General features: G+C 42.2%; 1 protein-coding gene across 1 annotated transcript in view; it reads left to right on the top strand.

The window, feature by feature from the left end:
* Positions 1–24,963, top strand: part of LOC148018202 (mitogen-activated protein kinase kinase 1a-like) — a 38,227-nt gene extending 13,264 nt beyond the window's left edge. The window contains exons 7-8 of the mRNA XM_087662219.1: positions 23,562–23,607; positions 23,916–24,963. Of these exons, the coding sequence (XP_087518345.1) occupies positions 23,562–23,607; positions 23,916–24,005 (136 nt within the window). The 3' untranslated portion in view covers positions 24,006–24,963. The remainder of the gene's footprint in view (positions 1–23,561; positions 23,608–23,915) is intronic.
* Positions 24,964–25,224: the final 261 nt, after the last annotated feature.

The raw sequence follows: 25,224 nt of genomic DNA on the forward strand, positions 1-25,224 counted from the left end.
AATAAAGAAATACCGCAAGGGGCGCCTAACTTAGGGGCCAACAGGGTGTTTGTGTTGCAACAGGAGCATTCTAGCTTCCTGTATTTCTTCTTGATTCTGTGTCTTTAAGTTCAGGCTAAGTGGGCGACTGTTAAATTGGGTGAAAGCATTTTTATATTTTGGTTGTACACTACCTCCCTTCCCAGTGAACAGGCCGGTTACACAACTCCAGGTCTAGCTTCTTCTCCACTGACATAATCCCAAAGATTTTTGGCTACAAGTACATTCTTCATCATGAAGGACCAAAGTGAATAGTTATTTCCATCCAATCTGTTTTCCTTGGATACATAGGTGAAGACATCTCCTCCCTGATTTGCCATGAAGATTATTAATTACTAAGAAAAAGCAAAAGAGCAATGTCGAACCAGGACCACACTGGAAATGTCAAAAATTTCAGAAATTGTAGGAAATATTCTACAATGAGTATACAGAGTATCGATCCTAGAGGGAGTGGTGGATGGATCCATGTCCTTGCTGTCTCAATCCTCAAGATATTAGCTATGATCACCTGGTTTAGCTCTGATTGGCTGAGAGAAAGTGTAGGGCAGTCAATGCTATAATCCAAAGGTGGAAGACGTTCAATATCCAAACCATGTAGGCTCATCCAAATAGGCATCTGTGAAAACCAACAGTTCTTCTCGCCTCCTGCTGCTAGTTGTCTAGATGAGGTTAGTGCCAATCTAGAATATCTATGGCGTGGAAGTTCCCATAGTCTGTGCTAAAAGGTCATTGCCCTGAAGAGTGCCTCCGTAACTATAGGTGTTGTCCCTAGCTCTACTCTGACAATGGGATGTGGGGTGGAGGGCTTACTCCTAATCATGCGTGCTATCATCATGATCAATGGCCTTTCCATGCTTTGCCAACCATCATAATAATCCCTCTCTACTCCAATCTGATCAATGAGTGGGCTACGACGCCTGTGGTACAAGCTGCAACCCCATACCTTTGCTCCATATAGTAATGTAGGTGTGACTAGGGTGTTAAACAACTAGAGTTTGGTGCGGGGCTCCTGGAATTGTATGTGAGCACATTGACTCTCGAGTGCCCCCGGTGTTGCGTATCCACGTGCCATACGTGCCTCTGATGCCCCTCTCAACGAAAAACGTGGGCCAGAGAAGGTGACTCCCAAATAGACATATTTCCTCATATGCTCCAATATGTCTCCCCCAAATGTGAATTGGTACATAGATCTAGTCACCCATGCTGCTGAAGTATTGAAAACCATGGTTTTGGTCTTTCCAAGGTTCACTGTGAGGTCTTTATCTCTACAGAAGATATGCAAAGCATCTAGATGGCATTGCAATCCCTCCGGTGAATCTGAAATGAGAACAATATCAACTGCATACAGTAATATTGGTATCAACAACCTTGCCAAGCTGGCTTCAGCTCCTCCTCCTCGATCTATGTAATCAGACACTTCATCTATGTATAGACCAAACAATGTGGGTGAAAGTGGACATCCTTGTTTCACTCCTATGGTATTGTCAATCCTCTTTGATAGCCACCCAGGTGCTCGTACATGACCTGTCACTACCTCATATAATGCATAGACATCCCATCGTACACCCTCGGTACTCCAATGTCCTGCAATCTTTGCATGATGCGTGTACGAGGCACTGTATCAAAAGCTTTGCAAAATTCTACAAAGCAACTATAGATCCTCTTGTCTTGGGCTCGACTCTCCTCAATAATGGCTCTAAGTGTAAGAATATGGTCCAACGTGGTATATCCTCGTTTGAAACCTGCCTGTCCTTGTGCTCTTTTGCCTTGCATTTCAGCCCGCTAACTGAGTTCATGCTCCAATATAGAACCATATATCTTGGCCAAAGTATGACCGATCATGATAGTCCTGTAGTTGCTAGGAATTAGGGGATCACCACTTTTAAATAGCGGGATTATAGTATTGTCTGACCAACTCATAGGAAAATCTTCCTATACTGCTCTATTGAGCATATGTGCTAATATGGGTGCTAATATGTTACAGGCATGTGAGAAATGTTCTGCTACTAGTCCATCCTCATCATGTGCCCTCCCATTTTGTAATCTATAAATTGCATCCCTAACCATTTTCCATGTGAAGAAAGGCCACTGTGTTGGCCTACAAGCTTGTGGGGGCTGCATAGATGGCTGTCCTGGCAGGTCATACAGCTGTCTCCCATAGTCAAGGCAAGCATCTGGTGATGTAATCTATATGGGGGGACTGTCTTTCATGAAACATCTTCCATGCGCTCTTGCTATCCCGTCCCAAAAATAGTTGACATATCTCTGCTTCTGCTTTCGCTAAGAAGTCTTGTTTCTTCTTCCACACAAGGCATTTGAAGAACGCCTTTGCTTGGCTATGTGTCTGAGTGCCTAGCTCCACTTCTCTCTGTAAGCAAGCTCGAGTGACTCTACACTCATCATCATACCAGCTATTTTAGGGAGTAGTAGATCGTGTGGGTCTACATCGGGGCAAGGTGTGTGGGAATCCATACATGGTCGATCCATGTATGGCCTATACTAAATCCCTTCTACATTCTTCCGACGATCTACTCAAGTCCAATGTATGTAAACTGGTCTGTAGAGAACCACTGTAGATATATGAGGTGTCTTCTGTAAAGTAGTATTTGGGATGTCTAGGGAGGCATGGTGTTTCATGTTTCATATGCATACAAGAGGCATGGTGTTTCATATTTCATATGTACACGAGAGAGAGAGAGAGAGAGAGAGAGAGAGAGAGAGAGAGAGAGAGAGAGAGAGAGAGAGAGAGAGAGAGAGAGAGAGAGAGAGAGAGAGAAAGTTCTTTCGAGCCCTCCATGCCTCTCCTGCTAGAGAGAATATGACTAGACTCCTGGATGCAGAAGGCCACCTGGTCCTTGATCTGCAGTCTATTGTGCACATGTGTAGGAATTATTTCATCGACCTTCTTGGTTCCACTTCTCCACCTTCAGTCCAAACTACTCAGGCCCGTTCAGTTTTTTATGACCTGGTCCGCAATCAGGTTCCGCAGGACATGCAAGCTACTATGGAGTCAGATATTTGTGAGGCGGAGGTTATGGATGTTTTGTTACACTTGCCCAAGGACAAAAGTCCTGGCTGGGATGGTCTCACCAATGAGTTCTTTGAGGTCTTTGCTACCCAACTAGCGAAACCATTGATGGCTTTGTTTCAGCAGGCGTGGAAAACGGGGATTATGCCTTCCTCATGGAAAGAAGGACTTATTAAACTGCTTCCAAAGGTTCCTTCGCCGTCTATGTTGAAACATTGACGCCCAATTTCTTTAATGGGTTCTATGTACAAAATCTTTTCCAAAGTAATGGCGAATCGGCTCCACAAGCATCTCCCTGCCATTGTGCATCCTCTTCAATATGGTTTCATTAAGGGCCGAAACATTCTGCACAATGTATTAAATGCGCAACTGGCGATTGATTATGCAAGTGATCGGATGTCTCGACTGATCTACATCATCAGTGCAGCGGCGTCTTCGCGAGTCATGTTGAATGGAGGCATTATCGAGCCATTTGTCCTTGCCTGCTCTGTCAGACAGGGGTGCCCTTTGAGCCCTCTCTTCTTTGCCCTTGCGACTCACCCAGTTCTTTCGATGTTATCTCATATGGCAGCTTCCACTCAGTTGGCTGGATTGTCGCTTTCTTCTGGACAGCATTTCATTAGTCAATCCTTGGCTGATGATAGCTTTATGATTCTGCGTGCGGACAAGGATAACCTTCGCAAAGCATTGGATGTTTGGGCTGAACTGGCAGGGTATCGTTGTGCCTCGTGGCTCCATTGTCAGGCATCTTGGCTACCCCTTGGGTGTTGATGTTCCCCCAAAGCAGCTTCTACAGTGGATTTCTCAGAAACTGGCGGCTAAGTTCATGTATTGGAAGTCTCAGGCTTGGCCATTCCATGTTCGCCTCAAAGTAGCCCAGACAATTATGTTGCCGATGCTCACATATTTCTTGCCCTTGCTACCCTGGACTACTACTACTCTGAATGCTCTGACTCAGTCTATTCGTTTTATGTTATGGAAGAAGGATTCCTTGCATGCAGGCATTTCTTGGATTTCTTGGTCGCATGCATGCACCCCCAAACGCATGGGTGGAGGAGCTATTTTGGATGCCCAAACTCATATACTGGCCCTCCGTTGGTCTCTTTTCCGCGCCATGTGCTCAGATCATCATCCGTGGGTCGTTATAGCCCATTATTTCCTTGAGGAGCATGGGCTTCGGCATGGCAATACCCAAATCTAGAGTTCTTGGTGGCATGTTCTTAATGCCGATTCTTGGTTCTCTAGTTCCTTTTCTTCACTGCTTGCCCAGTTGGTATGTTCCTGGAAATTGGTCCTCCGGAAGGCTCAGTGGCATCCGGCGGAGGATTGCTTAGCTGCTAATTCTTTTCAACTGGAATTGCTGGCAGTCTCGCGGTTACTTTCATGGGAAGGTAAACAAGAGCTTCGACCACAATTCAACCGTATGGCACGTTTGGGCTTAACTTCAGTCACGGATGCCACCCTTGCCAGTCGCAACGTATTAATATCGTTTCGTACAGCTAGGAGGATTTTTAGGATCCCTCGTGGATACAGGCATTTATGGGAACAGCTTTTGAGGGTGCTCCAGAGTAGACAACCCTTTCTTGCCCTTGCTTCAGATCGTCCTTGGCAGGATTGGGACTTTGAAGGCCGGCTGAGTTTAGGCAAAGCTTCCGCTAACCAGGTCTATCATCTTCTGATTAAAGATTATCAATGGCTGGTTACTAAAGCTAATGCTCCATGGGGATTGCGTAAATCCCGGTCATGGTGGAGGGCAACTGTGATGGAAGGGTGGTTGAACAAGACACCCTTCAAATATAAGGTCTTTCTTTGGAGGGTGATGATTGGGGGTCTTCCGCTTGCTTCAGCTCTTTCCAAGCGACGAATATCCAACGACAACTGTTTCTTTTGCACCACTAGTGTCGAATCCACTCGTCACCGATTTATTTCTTGCCCTATCGCTAAGAAAATATGGTCATTCTTGTCAGCCATTTGGAGAGCGGTGGTTGGCTTCTCGCTAAGGCCCTTTGATTGGGTCTTTGTGCAGCCCAAATACCCAACATCGGCACAGCAACATGTGAAGCTCGTGTTTCACTTTCTTCGATATTGGGGCTGTTGGCATAACTGGACCATTCGGAATGCTTTTCTTTTTGATTCCGCCTGTAATGTTCAGCGGCATATTGCTAGGCTTAAGGGTCTCTTGTATTGGCAGATAGATCTTCTTCAGCATTCTGACTTACTCTCCCGAGAGAACTTGCGTCCCTGGCATATGGCAATTTCCTCTACGTCTTTGCCATGACTTTGTAACTCTTAGTACTGGAACCTTTTCACATGATGGCTTAGTGTCATCATGTATCTTGTAATCAAGTAAACTTGTACTTTTTTCGTAATTAATACAATTACCTTTTACGAAAAGAAAAAGAGAGAGAGAAAAGAATAGTTACCCTGAGAGGTTGCAAGGAAGAGAGTTAGCTCAACTTCCTCTATCTCGATCCTCGACTTAACCATTTTCTCCTACACTCTCCCATCTTGAGTCTATTCCGCCTTCTTAATCTCTTGAGTCTACTTGCGGACGATGCCCTCTTAGCGAAGATTGTCACGTGCGGATGGCAATCCTACAACTAGCAACGAAGCTTTGGGCGAAGGCATCACTGTCAATCCAATTGCGGTTCCGGTCGTAAGTAATGTATTTCTAAATTGATAAATGCTTGCTTTGATTCTCGCATGAGATACATTAGGCTCCATACTATGATGTACGAGAATAGGTCATAGGAAGGGATAGGCCTCTTCTCACATATTTGAAAGATGGAGTTTGCAAAGTACATATATTAAGGAAAGTTAATTGCACTTAGTTGCATATGGCTTATTCGTTGATAGAGCAATCGGCCAGGGGTTATGAATAGCATCATCGTAAACAAAATAACATTAGGAATTGTGCATACAAGTATTAAGTAAATTTTGCATAGAATCGCTCTTTGATCCCAAGGGGGAAAGCGAATATGCGATGGAATTATTATCGCGTCTATTCTTGTATTGTTTGGGAAAAATACAATTAGTTTTTGTTGGTTGATTGAACAATACTCTAAATGTTTTTTTTTCAATCAATTGATTGTTGCATTTGTGATTTGGATAAATATTCCAAGTGATTGTGGTTGATGGTAAAAGCATGGCAAGGGTCAATAATGACAAGTAGCCATGGGAAATAAAGTAATGTTTCACTGGAAGATGATATTAGGCTAATTACCTTGATCGCGCTTGATTCTTAATTGGATCAATTAAGAAAGGATATTTTGCACGGGTGGATCATCTCCAAGATTGCATCGTGGATTACCCCGAGAGGGCACTGCTTGATTCACGGGCCAAAGGTCGAGTGGTGAAAAGGCCAACCACGGAAGTTGTGTCGCACTCCTAGGTCGCTTGGGGTCAATGGAGCTCTGGACACCCCTTGTCGAGTCCGGAACGGAGTTGTAGACTGCCATGAGCCCAACGTCGGAAGTTGTGTCGCACTCCTAGGTCGCTTGGGGTCAATGGAGCTCTGGACACCCCTTGTCGAGTCCGGAACGGAGTTGTAGACTGCCATGAGCCCAACGTCTAGGGCGTTGGAAGATCCTATTTTAGATAAAGGATGGAAATTTTGTTGCCATGTGATTTGGACTAGGTATTTTTATTGGACAGAAGGGATACATAATTCTCTTGTATGGGCAGGAGACAAAGATTAAGTTGAAGATAAGTTAAGGAACTTGTTTGTCAAAAGGACTGCTTGTTTTGTTTTCGTGTCTGTGCTGTAAATTATGCGAATGAACCCTGTTTCCTAAAAGGCTTAATTAATGAAGCTGATTTTAAATGTCGCATATAAATGTGGTAGGACCTAATTAGAAAACTAAAGCTATCAAGGGAAGCAGGTGGGCGGAATCCGCAATGGGTCCTTCCTAACGGCAAGGTGGTCCTAGAGAACTAGGAGGCTTCTCACAAGGATTTATCGCCGTTCGACTTTAGGTATTGTTAAGTTAGAACCTGATTCATGCCGTTTCAGGGGATCGGAATGGGACTATGCCCTACGGATACAGAGGTTGAGTGGCGCATCCCTCTCGTTTCCCATTCTCTTTGAACCAAATGCGGTATGGATCTGCTTCGGATTGGGTATTTTTGCGTAAAGTAGGATGTCCAAAACCCGACGCTAGAATGTTGTTAGGAGACCTTGGCCCTAGTAACCTGGATTTCAGGTCGATCCTAGTGGGTTTGGCCGCGGACGTTCCGTTGCGAGGCGGACTTGGAAAACCCTAGGCAATAAACCCCGGAATATTCCATGGGAGTGTGGGGCCGAGCGTCGCTTAGACTCGTCTCTCGATGGACCGCTAAAAGTATGCCTGGATAGCCGATAGGTAGGCAAGTTATATTTTGAATGCTGTGCTTACTGCGTAGGAACCCGTGTTTCCATAAATTTATGGTGGAATTAAAATTTTAAAAAAATTTACTAGAAAAATTACGGGTTGACTGACGGCAGGTGGCAGGTTGATTGATTGGCGCTTCAGACGGGCTGTTTGTCGACTGACGTGGCGAGGCGGTTTGATAGGCGGCTGTCTCAGGCAGGTGTTTGGCAGTGTGACTGACGGGCGGAGCGTGTAGCTGCTGACGGGCGATGTCGACTTTGGCGGGGCGTGTAGCAGTTGACGTGGCGTTTGGCGGGGCATGACAGGCACAGGGGCGCAGTTGACGGGCGAAGGGAAGGCGTTAGGCAGAACTGCTAGCGGGCACTCGGGACGTTTTGCTGGCGTGGTGTGCAACTGGCATGGGGAGAAGTAGGTCGAGCTATTGAGGATAAGGCGCTGCTGTGCAAGGCAGAAGAGCAGGACGTTTCCTTCTGAAGGTTGAGGTTGGACCTGAGCAGAGAAGCTCCTAGAGGCTGAGCTGAGCTGAGCTGAACTAAGCCTCAACTAAAGAGAGCCAATGCTCTGATACCAAATGTGAGGGAGGAAGGCATGATCGAAGCTCAGCACAGAGAACAGTAGACAATGTGAGAGTGAAGCACGATACCCAATGCAATAGACTGAAAGAGTGTAATTTGAAAGTACAAGGTATAACCCTTAAACCTTCGTGTTGTAGGGGGTGTTCACATCCGAACACGGTAAGTGCTTGTAAGTGTGTGTCGTAAGCACATACAAAATAATACCATACGTTTGGGGGAAAAAACCTCTCCTACTGAGATTAAAAAGTGCCCCAGTGTCCTACTGATCACCGACACTTCTATGTGAGTATAGGCGTAAGTGAGGCATGAGTGAAATACCCAACACCTTCTTCAATTGTTGTTCCAACTAAGATAAAATCCTCTATTTTAGGATGCAAGACGAGAGGCTCAGAGGGGTGACAAACATTGTAGTATTGAGAGTGTCTGGGAGAGCTAGAACATGCTAGGATGGATGAGTTGAGAGCATGAGAGCACAAAATGAAAGATTCATTATAGAGAGATGGATATGAGGGGCCTTCATGGGGTAGAGAATTGGGATTTTCCATCAAAGAATTTTCTATGTATTCCACTAGTTGACAAGAGAGAGTGAACAAGGGACTTAATGAGGATGCAAGCATGGAATATATGTGTTGCATGATGTGATATAAATATCTTGTAATAAAGACTCTAGATAAGGGAGAACATTTAGAGTTTAATGAAAGAGGAGAGAGTAAGCATGTTGTAATGAGAGCTGTCAGATGAGACACATCAATACGATTGGTAGGGATTGAGACAGTGGCATGATTTATGGATATTATGATAGAGAAGAAGGTAAGGGGTTTCGTGATAGGGATAAGAGATATTGAGTTTGTGAAGAGAAATAGATAAGAAATGAATGCTCTTGATGGCCAATAATAGTGTTGGCAGCTCTCCTTTCCATGTAGCTCATGATCTTAATCTTCTCTTGGTCCCGTGCTCTTTTGGTTGAGGAAGCATGTCATATGTTCACTTCATGTTGCACTCTTTTGAGAGTTCTTCTTGAGACTAGTTTCTTCAATACATGAACTTACTTTAAGTTCTCTCACACACTTAAGTGTGAGCTGGATCAAAAAGAGACTTAGAATGAATGAGATAAAAGTCTCAATGTGAGTGGGGAACAAGTACTATTAAGCTGATTAACCTTAATAAAAGCTACAAGCTAAAAAGCTTATAACTGCACTATTTTGATTATAATGAAAATTTGAGCTAACCAATAGGTCAATCGGTAGGCGTCGAATGATCCGTTGCTTTTGAGGATTACATTGATGATCAGGTGATCAGCTGATGTGGACTGCATCGCTGTTTTTACTCGCTAAGCTAGAGCATGCCATAGTTGTTGATGAGTTGGCTACTGTGGGAAATGCTGATAATTGTGCTGTTGCTGATGATGTGTAGGATATTGCAAATGCCACCTATTGTATGATGTCTTGCATGCTTTATGTGGCTGCTTGCTGTAAGGCTGAGATGATGTGGAATGAGGACGTAGAGATATTGCCATGTCACAAACAAATGAGGCTAATAGTAGTGGAACAAAGAGTTTGCCAAGTTGTGTTGGTAATGCCAGGTTGGGCCAAAAATAGTGAAAGGGACTATTGAGTTTCACCTCTCCTTTTGAAATGATACCAAAAGAGAAAGAGAGTAGGTGAGGAAATCAAGGAGAGATTCTAGCTCAAAATGCCAAATATGACTAGTAGGTGGAGAGAGGAGATAAGATGAGATAAGGATGACAATAATGATAAAGAGGACAAATATCTTTCTCTCTCTTAAGAAGAGGTGATAATGAAGAAGATAAGAGTAGGTAAAGATAATAAGAATAGGCAAAAAGTAGGTGGACAAGATAAGATGAGTTTACGATAATGAGGATAAGGTTAGTTTACCTTGACATGGACTTAAATTCTACTAATCTACACATAAAGCAATTGATTTGGGATTTGCATGCAAGGAATGAATCTAAGGATTAACTTGAGTAGACAAAAGTTGGAAGCTACTAACCTAGGCCCTCAGGAGCTTGGTGTGCTCTGATACCATGTAGTGAAAGTGATAGTGAGAGAAAGAGAGAGACAATGAGACAATGAGATGGAGAATGACTCAACACTTGTATTGCACACTTGCTTATACATTCCTTCATTGGAATAGGTGAGAGTACACATATATATATATACTAAAGGTGTGGATATGGTAGGTCTTCTTGGTAAAGTATCCTCCACATGTTCTAGATCCATCTTATCTAGTTCTCCTAAATATCTAGATATTGTCTTCCTAGATATTCTTTAAGTACATGTTCATATGAGTACATTCTAATATTCTAACAGTTTAAGAGGCCAGCCAGCCAATATCAGATTTGGGGCTGAATTTGTCTCTCAAGGATCAGGGTAAAGGCCAATCCCCAAGCAAACCAAGGGGCAAATTGGTTTGGAGGCTTGTTGATCAGTTTTGACAACTAGAGACACTTGGATTAGTGGAGAAGGTTAGAGAATCTCGGTTGTACTCCTTCCATTTGCAATATGATAAAGAAATAGCACAAGGGGCACTAGTTTTAGGGCCAATTGGGTGTCCAATGTCCAAGATTAAAGTGGTAAAGTGTCTATTTTTAGTTTATGTGAATTTTATGCTTGTAATTAGTACTTAATCAGGTTATTTATTACCCTATCCGAGGAGGAAGGTTGGTTTTACCAAGACTATAGAGATGATGATTATTTTACCAAGGGAACCCAAGTAATCACCCTAGAGAGACCAAGGCATCAGACAAAGGGGATACTCGTCAGTTGCCTAGTGGCTTACTAGGACCTACAAAGGTGGATGAAGCCACATTGAACTTTGCTCTTTTTGAAAAAAAACCTGAAGAGCTTTTAATCTTTGATTTGATTAGCATTAAGTGTACATTTTTAATTAGTTTTCATTCTATTGAGTAATTTGAGGCCGTTAGGGGAGAATAAAGGGATGGTTAGACCTAACACATCACACAAAATGGACAAGCTATCCTAACCACCATTGGGTGTTGGTGATGAAGAAATCTTGGGGGGGTATGTAGGGCAGCTAAAAAGATAGAAGGAAGCGAAGTGAGACTGACCTAGGAGATTGCTATGTGAGTTGTTGTGAATTTGGTGGATCCAAAGTTGACCACTCTTTGATTAAAAAGGGATAAATACACACAGGTGCATGTTTACAAAAACAGAATGTGAATGCATGGGGTTATACACGAGGCAATGCAAATGATCATACTTATACAAAATGCTATGCAATGGTGTCACTTGGAGAGTGCCCTCATGGGGGAATTGTTCAACAATTCACTTGTCCAAGCATCCTTTTATAGTCATAGTCATCCAAAGGATATGAATAATGGTATAATGTACAAATAATGAATGCCAGTGAAGCAATAATGAACCAAAATCCTATGACCCTCAAGAGAAAAATGTTGCCTCATCTTAAAGTGGAAGGGAAAGCCAGAGAGAATCATCCTCTCCCCATTAATGTGAAGTACCGGGGAGGGTGCACCCATGCTGATCTTGGGTAGCAAGTACTGAAGAATTTGATGATTGACTACCTTGGTCAAAATGTCAACTAAAATATGTGATGAAGGTACAAACTCTAGGCTAATGGTGCTTAACTCAACCTACTCTCTAGTAAGTGGAAGTGAACACCAATATGCCATATTCATGGACTGATGAAAGGGTTACTAGCAAGTGCAATAACACTGGTTGTCGCAATATAGGTTAGGTGGTGAAGCATATGGAAAGCAATCCAATGTGATATCTTAGGTGCATTGAAATATTGACCGAGTAAAAAAGCAAAGTATGCAAGGTGTGATCTAGTGCAATCAATCAAAGAACGATACACTAGGTGCAAGCTAGATAGATCTTCTAGGCCACTCCAAAGTGGAATCGGATGAAAGGATCCATGAATCCCTCATGGTTTGCTGGTACTAGTGAGATAACGAGTCTCGTGGAGGGGGACTTCGGTGCTGAAGACTCCGCCGGTGGTCAGGAATGGGTAGTAGATTTGCTTAAACGGCACCGTCTTTGATATGGTAGGGGAAGGAATTGACTCAAAGGTCGGTGTAGTGGACTGCATAATATCCCTTTCATAAAAAACGACATCTCTCTAGACAATCATCTTGTTTGCTTGAGGATCAAATAAATGATAGACTTTCACCTTGAAAAAATAGTCAACAAAAATTAGGAGATCAAATCGAGGAGTAAGCTTTCCTATCTTATCATGAGGACTGTGTTTGTAAGCACAATCCTCGGAAACTTTGAAGTGGGAGATGATAGGTCGAGTGTCACAATTAATGTCTGCTTGAGGAACTGTTGTAGTCGGGCATCGGTTGAGGATGTACAATGAAGTGTTAACAACCTCGACTCAAAGGCACTCGTCGGGGAGCTTTATGACAAACATCATAGAGCATGCCATGTTCATCACAATTTGGTTCCTGTGCTCTACGATTCATTTTGAGAGGGGGAGTTGGTAGAGGTGAGTTGGCGAGAAATGCCGTGCTTCTATAGAAACTCGGTAAATTGTGGGAGATAAACTCACCACCACTGTCACTTCTTATACAACCTACATGGCCACTTGTTTGATTATGTACCAAAAGCAACCATGAAGAAAAGTAGGTGAATGTGTCAAATTTATGCTTTAAAAAATATATCCACATGTATCTAGAAAAATCATCCACTATCAAAAAGAAGTACAACAGGCTATTAAGAGCGGCAATGAATGTTGGCCCACAAAGATTAATATGAATCAATTGCAGACATTGCTTTGATATGACATGTACAAAATACAATCTGAGTGGCATTGCACAGAGTGTGTGAATACAATTAACTACGGGGATGGATGATGTAGAAAAATGTAAAAATTTATCCATGGAAAATGAATATTTAGGAGATGAATCTGATCAAGAACTACTAAGAATACATGGTACAAGTTGAATGGTTGTAGGGCTCGTGACTGTCTGCCCAAGATTTGACAGGCATGGAAAGACCTCATGCACCGTGAATGAAAGGAAGTACGAAGAAATTCATCTCGTGATTTGCTTTGAACTACGAATTATGAGATAGGAGTTGGAAAAAGAAATATGAGAGCAGGTTAAGGCCGAAGTAATAGTAGATGAGAAGGAAGAAATACAAGATGTATGCATAAAGATTGAAAAATGAATTGCAGGCACAAATTTTGTCCGAAATGTACATTCTGAAAATTGAAATGTAGAAAGTAGTTGATGCTTGTAAGTCTGAAATCTTGGAATTGAGGGATGAATTGAACATATTTAAGAAAAAAGAAATAAACATGCAAGAAGAACTATAAAAGAGAAAGAGACACTAAAGGCACGTGAAAGGGAGGTTTACTCATGGGCAAAAGTGACAAGGATAACACAGAAGCAGATAGAAGAGGCTAGCCGCTAGCCCATGGATTGAGGTAGTAAAAAAGAATAAATGAACATTAATGAACAAAACTGAGGTAATGAATGCTACTCTTTAAGAAGAGGCTAGGAGACGAGCTAGGGTACTGCATGTACGGGTAGTAGGATGGGAGGAGAACAGTAGTCCACAGGAAGATGCTAAGACACTTGCTAACAAAATTGGGGCTTCAGATGTACCTATAGTTAGTGCTTGGAGAGTGGGGAAAGAGGACTCTAAGCCCAAGGCTTTAATCCTTTACTTTGGGGACATAGAGAAGAAAAAGGCCTTCCTCTCTAAGAGGAGAGTCCTTGAAGGTAAGAAGATTAATTTGGATGAGAATCTTATCCTAGCATAGATAGCACATCATAGAGAACACATGCCCAAAGTATTCGAAGCTGGCAAAGAGGGAAAATAGGCTATTTATAGGGATGGACGGGTCATCCTCCTTGATAGGACTGCTTAATAGTATGAGGCCTATGAGGCACTTAGGATGTCAGTATGGAATTGTAATGGAGCCCTACGCTTGGACGCTGGTTACTTTGAAGATAGCTTTCGAAACATAGACATAGCCATGTACACAGAAATACACCAATATAAAAGGTAGCCGATTGCTAAACGTGCAGGGGTATATGTGGGAAAGTGCATTTTGTCTATGAGCTAGAAAACTAGGAAGTACTAGGGATAGTGTGGCCATACTATATTGAGAAGATCTCCAAGGGATGGTGTAGGTAATGAAGAGAGATGATGATGCATGATACTTATGGATTAGAATACATGTAGGATGACTATGGGATATATTCATTGCAATATGCTACTTTCGTCTTGCAAACTCAACTTATGCCACACGAGATGGATCTCCCTTTGATGGACTCTATGAGGATATTATGAGATATGCTAGCATTGGGGATATATTATTAGTGGGAGATTTCAATGTACACATTGGGGATAGATCATGATAATGACATGTTTAAAGAGATTGACATAGATGAAATAGGTCTACGCAGGAGAGCCTAGGATAAAGATGTGAGTACCTATGGGACACATCTATTGACTTTGGGAAGTACACATAGACTAGCCATATTTAATGATCTATCACAATGTCCAGGATTTGACACTTTGATATGTTGGAACCACAAAGGAGGGGCAAGTAGTATTGTGGATTACTTGATAAGCTCACCAACATTGATACTACACATCCAAAACTTTAAGGTATCTATGAGACCAATTGACATAGCAGCTGATCATGCTATTTTGAATTTCATGCTCTCTTGCGGACATATGAAACATGGAACACCATGCCTCTCTAAACATCCCAAATACCACTTTGCGGAAGACATCTCATACATCTACAGTGCATAGTACGAGGGAGTTTCGAAAACGGAGGAAACGAAAACGGAGAGTTTTGGCTAAATTTTGAAAACAGGGAAACGACATTTTCGATTGTACTAAAAAAAAATACAGTAATATGTGGGTATGTAAATATATCAATGTCTACAACAAGTTACTACATGTATCCAAATTTCATACAAAACTTTGAGTCTTTATGTCATATGATTGAAATCATGATTCATTACACATTTCACGAGTCACGAGTCACGGCTCACGAGTCACGACTCACGAGTGAAGATTGAGGAGTCAAGATTGAGTACTCAATGGTTGAAACTTGAAACTTAAGACAGCTTAACACAATTAAGACTCAATTTTCAAAACTTAAGGTAACAAAATGAATTAGAATTTATGACTCATGAATAAAGTATGATCTAAAGAGCAGTGAAGATTGACATCAAGAACAATGGAACAAGAATCAAGATGCATAATAAGTGGGATCAAGATACAACTTCCCTCCATATCAGTGATGCGCAATCCAGTGTAAATAGGAGTGAGACTTTTCACCAATGCCTCTGCCTCAACCCACCAACTCTCATTTAAAATATTGCGCCTAAAAGCAAGAGCCTTTGGAGACTCTCTCTCACTCCATGTGAGCCATTTCTGGCATGCAATGGTCCGTATCAAATTTGGACGGACCTGTATCAACCTCTCCAATATAATAAACATATAAGCAAATCTAGTGGTGGAGGGCTTTAATAGCTCAAGTGTGCTATTGGCTCGAAAGATGCTTGTGACAGATGGCCTCTTCTCCACAAATCTTACCATTCTTGTTACCATCTTGAAAATGTCATCCACCCAAGATATTTGCCCAACATCTTCAATAAGCAAGTCAAGGCAATGGGATGCACATGGAGTCCATACTATGCTAGGAAACTCCTCCTCAAGCATACATCCCATAGACACACAATTGCTTCTATTATTTGTCACCACCTGCACCACATTTTGGACTTCTATGTCCATGATGACATGTTGCATGTGCTCCCAAATGAAAGCTCCGTGATGGTAAGAGTTGAGGCAGAGGCATCGATGGCCTTACTGAACATGGTGCCTTTACATGAAGACACCAAAACATTGTAAACATTCCTTCGACACATATCTGACCATCCATTGCATAATATTGTGCATCCATATTTCACCCATGTCTCCTTCAAGGACTCCAATTGAGCCTCTATGGATGCTTTCTCCTTTCGAAGCTCCCGTGTGCGTAATGCATCTACGGATGGACCTTCCCACTCCCACCTATGTGGCTTACTGCCCTGATTGTCTTCTTCCATTGATGTGTAGTGGCCACATTGAAAGGGATAGCACACCGAATAAATGAGCGCCTGAGTTCCCTAGCTGCCTTCACAATTGCTTGCCTCTGAAGTCTTACATGGACACTTGCGCCATGCAAGGAGCCCTTTTGCGTACCACCACTAGAAGATGGCAACGGGGTTCTTTTTGCACTTGGACGCGATACGGATATGGATGCACTTCTTTTTGATGGGCCACTGGCACCTCCAACTTGGCTAGCGCCACTAGGTCCACTAGCCTCTCTTTGCCCCACTTGTGCTTCATTAGCCCGATGTGGTGTTGATTCATCCTCTTCTAGCTCAATACCCATACGTATTCGGCGCCAAAGATGGAGACTTACTGTTACTTTTGCTAGCACATTTGCGCAAGGCTGGATGTCTTTGTTGGGAACGCAAGCCAAGCGGTCTTTCACACGTGTTACACTCCCTGATTTCTCCAATCCACAATAGTTGCATTGCCACTTCTTTGATCCGCCGGAGCCCTCGTATCCCTTGATTGGAGTGATGTGCCTCCAATATGGGTCCGGCGCCATGATATGATTAGCCTTTAGGAGTCAGGACCCAGGTAATGGATTAAAGGAGGAGGAGATTCGAGAAGAAAAAGAAAAAGAAGGAGAAGTATGAAGGAGAAGGAGAAGAAGAATAGCTTAGAGGAAGAGGAAGAGGAAGAGGAAGAGGAAGAGGAAGAGGAAGAGGAGGCAGGAGCTGGAGGGCCGAGGCGGGAGCTGCATGTTTGAGGAGGAGGAGGTGAGAGCTGTTGGTGTGCCGCGCGCGTGAGTTCGAAGTCTGTAAGGAGAACGAGTTTCGGCGCTGGATAACCACCTAAAACGGGCCGCAAGACCTCCGAAACGGCGGTCTCCTGTTTCCGTCCCTGTCCGAAACGGCCGGTCCATTTCGGACCTGCCGAAATGTTGTTTCGGGGTACACTGCTACAGTGGCTCTCTGCAGAATAATTTACATACATTGGACTTGAGCAGATCGTTGGAGGAATGTACAACGGACTTAGCAGAAGCCAAACATAGATCAACCATGTATGCATTCCCATGCACCTTGTTCCAATGTAGGCCACACTCTCTACTGCTTCCCAAAATAGCTCATATGATGATGAGTGTAGAGTCACTTCGACTAGCTCACAAAGAGAAGTGGAGCTAGGCACTCGGACACATCGTCAAGAAAGACATTCTTCAAATGCCTTGTTCAGTGGCGAAAGCAGGAGAGATATATTATTTATTTTTAGGACAGGATAGCAAGAGTGCATGGAAGATGTTTCGTGAAAAACAACCCCCCATATAGATTACATCACCAGATGCTTGGCTTGACTATGGATGATAGCTGTATGATCTACCAAGATAGCCATCTATGCAGCTCCCACATGTGTGTAGGCTAACATAGTGGTTTTTCTTCACGTGGAAAATGGTTAGGGATGCAATTTATAGATTACAAAATGGGAGGGCACAGGATGAGGATGGGCTAGTGGGAGAACATTTCTCACATGCTTGCAACATGCTAGCACCCATACTAGCACATATGTTCAATACAACAATATGCTAGGGCTTCCCTATGAGTTGGTCAGACAATACTATAATTCCACTCTTCAAGAGTGGTGATCCTTTGATCCCTAGCAACTATAAGACTATCATGATCAGCCATCCCTTGGTCAAGGTATACGGATCTATATTGGAACATGAACTCAGTGAGTGGACTGAGATGCAAGACAGGAGAGCTCATGGATAGGCATGTTTCAGATGTGGATATAGCACATTGGACCATACCCTCACACTTAGATCCATTATCGAGGAGGGTCGAGCTCGAGACAAGAGGATCTATTATTGCTTTGTAGATTTTTGCAAAGCTTTTGATACAGTGCCTCGTACATGCATTATGCGGAGATTGTAGGATGTTGGAGTGTGAGAAGGTATAACTGGGGTATCTATGCATTATATGAGACAATGACAAGTCATGTACGAGCACCTGGGGGGACTATCAGAGAGGATTGACAATATCATAGGAGTAAAACCAAGATGCCTCATGCATCCACATTGTTTGGTTTATATATAGATGAAGTGTTAGATTACATTGACCGAGGTGGAGAACCTGGAGCTAGCCTAGCAGGGGTATTGATACCGATATTATTGTATGTAGATGACATTGTTCTTATTTCAGATTTACTAGAGGGATTGCAGCGCCACCTAGATACTTTGCACGTCTTTTGTAGAGACAGAGATCTCACAGTTCAGTAGTATGGGTGACTAGATCCATGTACTAGTTCACATTTAGAGAAGACACAGTGGAGCATGTGCGAGAATATGTTTTATTTGGGAGTCACCTTCTCTGGCCCATGATTTATGTTGAGCAGCTCAGTAGCATGGGCGACTAGATCCATGTACTAGTTCACATTTGGAGAAGACATAGTGAAGCATGTGCGAGAATATGTTTTATTTGGGAGTCACCTTCTCTGGCCCACAATTTACGTTTAGAGGGGAATCAGAGGCGTGTTTGGCATGAGGCTATGTAGCACTAGGGGCACTTGAGAGTTAGTGTGCTCATGTATAGTTCTAGGAGCCTTGCACCAAACTATGGTTGTTTGACACCCTAGTCACACCTACAATATTATATGGACTAGAGATATGGGATTATAGCTTGTAGCACAGGCGTCTTAGTCACTCATTGATCGAACTGGAATAGAGAGAGATTATTATGATGGCTAGGATAACATGGAAAGGCCATTGATCATGATGATAGCACATATTATTAGGGTAAGCCCTCCACCCCACATCCCATTGTCAGAGCTGAGCTAGGGGTAGCATCTATAGTTGTGAAGGCACTCATTAGTGCAATGACCTTTTGAAACAGATTATGGGATCTCCTACATCATAGATACTCTAGATTAGCACTAACTTTATCTAGACAACTAGTAGCAGAGGGTGAGAAGAACTGTTGATTTTCATAGATGACTATTTGGATGAGCCTACATGGTTTTGGATATTGAACACGTTTAATCTTTTAACTACGGCTTTGACTACCCTACACTTTCTCTCAGCTGATCAAAGCTCAAGCAAGTGATTAGAGTTGATATCTTGAAGATTGAGACAACAAGGATTTGGATCCACCCAACACTCTCTGTAGGATTTAGGATGGAGTTCTACCGGAGTCACTTCTTGTGTCTCATTGATGGTGGATTCACTATTCGGCTAGCATGTATGGACACCCATCTCTCCCACATCATGTAGACTGCTATTGGACAGATTCATATCTCCTCTCATAGGCTATAGATGGAGACAAGTAGATGGACAAATACTCCAATAGAGGATAGGACTTGCTAGCTTTGTAGTCAAGAGCTTGAGACAGAGGAGCATTAGATATGTAGATGTATAGTATACTATGACATACGAGGACGGTAGCATTGCCTCTTCTATGATGATTTAAGACCTCTTCATTGTGTCATGGAGTACTCGGACGCGAGATGCCTAGGTCTTTTCCTTTTGGAGCTCCAAAGGCACTGCACAACACTACTGCAAGACAGGAGATGAGCTCACCAAGAGGGACCCACATAGAGAGCAGTGACAGAATTTTCTCATAGATCTGACCATATTGACACTACTAGCCTTGCAAAGACAGAGCCATCCTGCCAGACACCTCCCATTCCATAGTGCGGAGTCACATTGGATAAAGCCAATTCACTTTGTCGAGCACGACGACCCCATATACCAAGACCATGTTCAAGGAGGCCACACCACAATCAGATTAGAACCATTATCACTAGACATTGAAGATTCACTACCATGCATATCAGTGGAGCAGTTAGAAATCGCATCATAGCTAAGATCATGTGTAGACTTTTAGATCAACTACAATTTACAGTCCCTACCACATTTTTTTATACATAGTTCTGCCAGATTTGGGTTTCCTTTTCTTTCTACCAATGGGACAATACTAGTCACAGTTTTACTCTAGCATAATCTTGTCATAAAGTTATTTCTTAGCATTGTTTTATAGGCCACCCACTTATTTTAATGTTATATTTACCTTACTGATGAGATGACATTAGATATGGATGTACTTTGGATTTTGTCTCATAGGCCACATTAACCTTATAGAGACATTAATATATCTTTCTCACACTCCCTCACACACACACATGCTGTCACGGGGATGTGAAATTTTGAGATGCTCTAATCTTGCGGATAACATTTCATTAACATATTAATCAAATGTACAAGGTTATTTAGTACATGTGATGCACATGGTAGTTATTTCATGGTAACAAGCCAAGGGCCCTATACATGCAGTGGGTGTCGAAGGCAAAATTGTAATAAGTTATGCGTGACATGTACTAGGTGGTACTTGGTGTTAGATTTTGGCCTAGACCAATTTATTGGCCACTAATGTCAGTGGTGATATTAGAGACTAGGCATTAATTAATTAATTAATGTCGGTCTAAGGGTCATTAATTGCTCAGGGATACTTGGAAGATAAATTGGCATAGCCAATTTAATTATTGGCTAGTGAAATTAAATTTTGAGCACTAGAATAATTATTAAAATAATTTTTAGAATTAATATTCTAAAAATTAATTTAATATACTGAATAATGCTAGAAAAAGAAATTAGAAGGCAACAACTTGGCAAAAATTGGCTTTGCAAGTAGAAATATCGTTTTAGTAGCTGATGCGGTCTATTCCAGCCATTGTGAGAGAGAAGGAGGCTGTTAAAGAGCAAGGAGAGGCTGGTGATGTGATTTGCAGCCACTAGCGAATTAGTCCTACAGCATGTGACAGCAGTTTGGAGCCCTCTTAAGAGCAGGTGACAACAGCCCAAGGTGCTTCTAGTGCAAATGACAGCATATAGGAGGGGACAACAGTCTTTCTGGTGGTCCTAAGCTATAGGTGACAGCTTCCATGGCTGTTTGAACAGGGCAGTAGTAGCTTTTTAGTGTTTCTTGCGATGTAACTCTGAAATTTCTCTCTCTACAACATTCTCTCTCATCCCCCAGTGATCTCTTAAGTTATCCTAGAATTTTCTAGTAGTTTGAGCCATTAGAGAAAAAGATTTCAGTCAATCTCTGCTGTAAGCCCTAATTTACAACAAAAAACCAGGATTTTGAGAGCCGCCTCAGGATAGGTGCTCAGAATTGAAGGCCAAGGGCTTGAATTCTAGTAGCTGAAATTGAGGAATTTTAGGGAGATTCAAGAGGTTAGCCAACCAATATCAGATTTGAGGTTTAATTTGTATTTCAAGCAGCAAGGTGAAGGCCGATTCCCAAGCAAACCAAGGGACAAATTGGTTTGGAGGCTTGCTGGTCAGTTTTGATAGTAAGAGGTACTTGGATTAGCGGAGGAGATGAGAGCATCTTAGTCATACTCCTTCCATTTGCAATATAAGATAAAGAAGTACTGCAAGGGGCACTAGTTTTGGGGCCACTAGGGTGCCCAATGTCCAAGATTAAAGTGGTAAAAATGTGCATTTCCAAATTTATTGAGGATCAAGTGGTGGTAGAAGTGTGTATTTAGAACTGAAGCATCCATGGTTCCATTAGTTTTGTTAATTTCTTTGTACCATTGTACTCTCTTGGTACTCACAACATTTATGCAACATCAAGGAATGTTAGAAGTATGTATTCCGTCCTTTGAAGTGCTTTAGTGATTTCTCTAGTGAGGCATTTATTGTGACCCCCTCCCGCTCCTCATACATTTTGACTCTCTTAAAGTGCTTCAGTGATTTCTCTAGGGAGGCATTTATTGTGAACTCTTGCTTCTTGTAGATTCTGACTCTCTTGAGTCTCCTACTTATTTATAAATATGTACTCCATTAGACACTCCCGTGTGTTGGTATTCAGTTGTATTGGTCACTTTTGGATGTGAATAGATTGGTGCCTCGGGGGATGTGGGATGTAGGGATCAAACTCACATACCTGCTGAATGCAACCCACACACAATGGTGTTGTATTGCTCACTTTTGGTTACTGCCATGGTCTTTTGTGTGTACTTGTTGTGAGTATATCTCTGTGGCTCTCTTGAATAATGTCCGTTATTTAGTTGCTTTACATTGTCCTCATTGCTCTTGTTTATAATTATATATTGTCTTGTTACCAATCAAGTGATTCTTGTGATGTTCTAAACACACACAAAATCTCTCGCCCAACCTCTCTTTGAATGCACCACATTTCCAACGAACTCTTCAATGCAGCTTCTATTTTTATTGCTTTTGTTTATGATTATTCATTGTATTGTTACTAATCCAGTGATTCTTGCGATGTTCTAAACACACATAAAGTCTCTACTCCAACCTCTTGATGGACTTTGCAGGAGATAGGAGGAGATCTTTCAGCCAAGCAAGTGTACATATTTTCTTTGACTTCTAGCACATAGGAGTCTGGCAGTAGGTACTTGGCTTTGACAGGATTCCAATAGTGTGCACAAGGTGTTGGTTGATTTGGGAGACTTAGAGGCACTGCATTTGGGACTTTGTCCCAAGAGTAGAGGGGTGGAGAAGAGCTTGTAGGCTCATCTTTTCGGGGACATTTAGGAGGAGATGATAGTGACTTGGGGAGTAGTGACTTGAACTATGATAGAGGACCAGCTTGTGGATGTCAGAGTTTCTAGAGGAGCATCTCTTCTCATATTTCAAGTCACTAGGTGAGGATCATACACACACTGGACTTCCCCCAAATGGTGCTGACTGGGAATCGTTTGCTACAGATGGGAACTCATGTGTAGTATGGTTGGATAATTCATTTTGAACAGCGAGGAGATGCAGGAAAGCTCTTGATCAACAGCACAATTGTCGTTTAGAGATTCACTCCAATCTGGATAGAGATCATACACGCTCTCAAAGGTAGATGAGAAAGACTGCAAGGAGATTCAGAGTGTATGAGGAGATGGAAAGATTCTTAGACATTTCGGATTTTGCCACCACCTTCAATTTCGGGGTTTCCCACTACAGGCCTTGAAATTGCCTTTTTCTGTTAGTGCTTGTTCTAGACATCTCCATTGAACAGCAGCCAGCCTGGGAGATGTTTATACCCCTGTTCTTATATATCTCATGCTTTTAATCTTATTGATGATTGCTGCCGAGTGGGATTTTAGGTGAATTTTTCTTTTCCTGGACAAAAATTTGTTTCATCGCTGTAGCCTGTAGTCACACTTCAAAACTATCACAACTCTGTCTGCCTCTTACCTGTTGGGCACACTGAATAAATAGCCTTTACCTGTGAGGTGCACTGCTTAAACTAGTGAGACTATTTTGAAGCCAACTTCAGTTTGCTGTTTCAGTAGTGAAAATGTTGCTGGCTCCTGATATCCATGGGACAAGCTTTTGCTTCCAAATAGCTGTTGATCTCTCACTTGTGACTTTCCTTTTAATGGCTTAAATGATTGCTCAACTCAGAGGCAAAAACTGCATTGAAAGTATCTTTTAAACTTCCTAATGAGGTAGATTTGTGTATGCTTGTTGCAGTATACAGAAGGCGCCAAAGGATAGACTGTCAGCTTCACAATTGCTGGTTCTCTCTCTCTCTGTCTCTCTCTCTCTCTGTCTGTGCGTGCACGCGCATGTATGTACTTGCTGCCCATTAAATTGTCTCCAACATTGGATTGACTAGATGTTCTTGAAGTCTAGCAAGTAAAGTAAACCTAAAAAATATAGTAGGAAAAGAGGTTAGAAGAGCATGCCATGTGAGGCATACTTGTGAGACTTCAAGACAGTCTAGTCAGTGCTTGGCATGGAACTACCCTAAGATGTTTATATGTTTGGTATATCCAGTTGCTGCTGTATTTGTTGATGTATGCTTTTCTTTTTCATGCTTCTCAGAACCATCCTTTCATTTTGAAGTATGAAAGCCAAGGTGCCAATGCAAATCTACTTGCGACATTTATTCAGCACTGGTCTCCAATTGCATAGAGCTGAATAGCAGAGATTGATGGATGTCGATCTAAAGCAGGGAGTTTCCGGCTATTCTTGTAAATTAACTGGGTAGTTGGGTGCCATCACATTAAGTCTGTCATAAGTCTCTCTCTCTCTCTCTCTCTCACACACACACACACACACACACACACACACACACACTCTCTCTCTCTCTCTCTCTCTCTCTCTCTCTCTCTCTCTCTCAGACAGTCTGCCAACACACACACACACACACACATTCTTGCTTCTCACCCCACCCAAAAAACCAGAAACAACACTGCACCTCTAGCTTCTCTCTCTCTCTCTCACACACACACACATGCAGAGTGGTCCAAGCATTCTTTATTCTTACATGGTCTGACAAGAGCATGTGGAATCTCATAGATCTCAGCAATACATGGTAGAGCTGAGGCCTACATCTTTGTGTGAGGTCTCATCCTTTCTAATGCAATTGAGCACCAATACCTTTGCAGTCTGACTGAAAAGATAAGTACTAGCTCTTAAGAGGAGAGTTGTGTAGCAAACAGGAGAAAAGGCTATCAATTAATACCACAAACAAAATAAAAGAGCCTCCTGGATCTACAACTAAGGTGTTGGTCTTGTCAAGTCAGTGTCTATTAGACTACTGATTATGTATACACGACTCTGCAAACCATTTGCTTATATTCTCAAACAATCCAGGAAGATGTACTAGCTAAGTGTGCCTACACCTTGTACATGATTGTGATTTGAAACTTGAAGTTATGTATTCCATGGACATACGCCTGTTGTTGTTATAGGCTTTTTGAATTATGTTTGCATGGGTGGTATCTTCTCTTGAATTATGTTTGCATATATACATCCACATCAAAATGTAACATGTGGAGCTACTGTAGCACAGCATAGAGTTGATGGATATGGCAATATAGATACATGATGAGCATGAAACTGAAAACCCAAGCTCAAACAGATGGGGAAATAATGGTGCCAATGCTTATGATGGTGGTACAAGAGATTGCCTTGTTGGGATCGTGCTTAGATACCAAGTCATTGCATATGTAGATGATTTTGTCTCTCACTTATGACCCCAACTCCAATAGAAGCACTGATTCAAAGTATTCACTTGATTTTGATTTGAGTGGCATAGGAACTCTTGGTACCAGTTTTATTATTTCAAATTCAAGATTCATATGGTTCAAGAATTGATTGATTTATTTTTTCAAGTAAAAGATTTTCC

Source organism: Lygodium microphyllum, chromosome 21, assembly GCF_053477565.2.
Source record: "Lygodium microphyllum isolate KBCC chromosome 21, Lygodium_microphyllum_v1.1.10, whole genome shotgun sequence".
Lineage (NCBI taxonomy): Eukaryota > Viridiplantae > Streptophyta > Polypodiopsida > Schizaeales > Lygodiaceae > Lygodium > Lygodium microphyllum.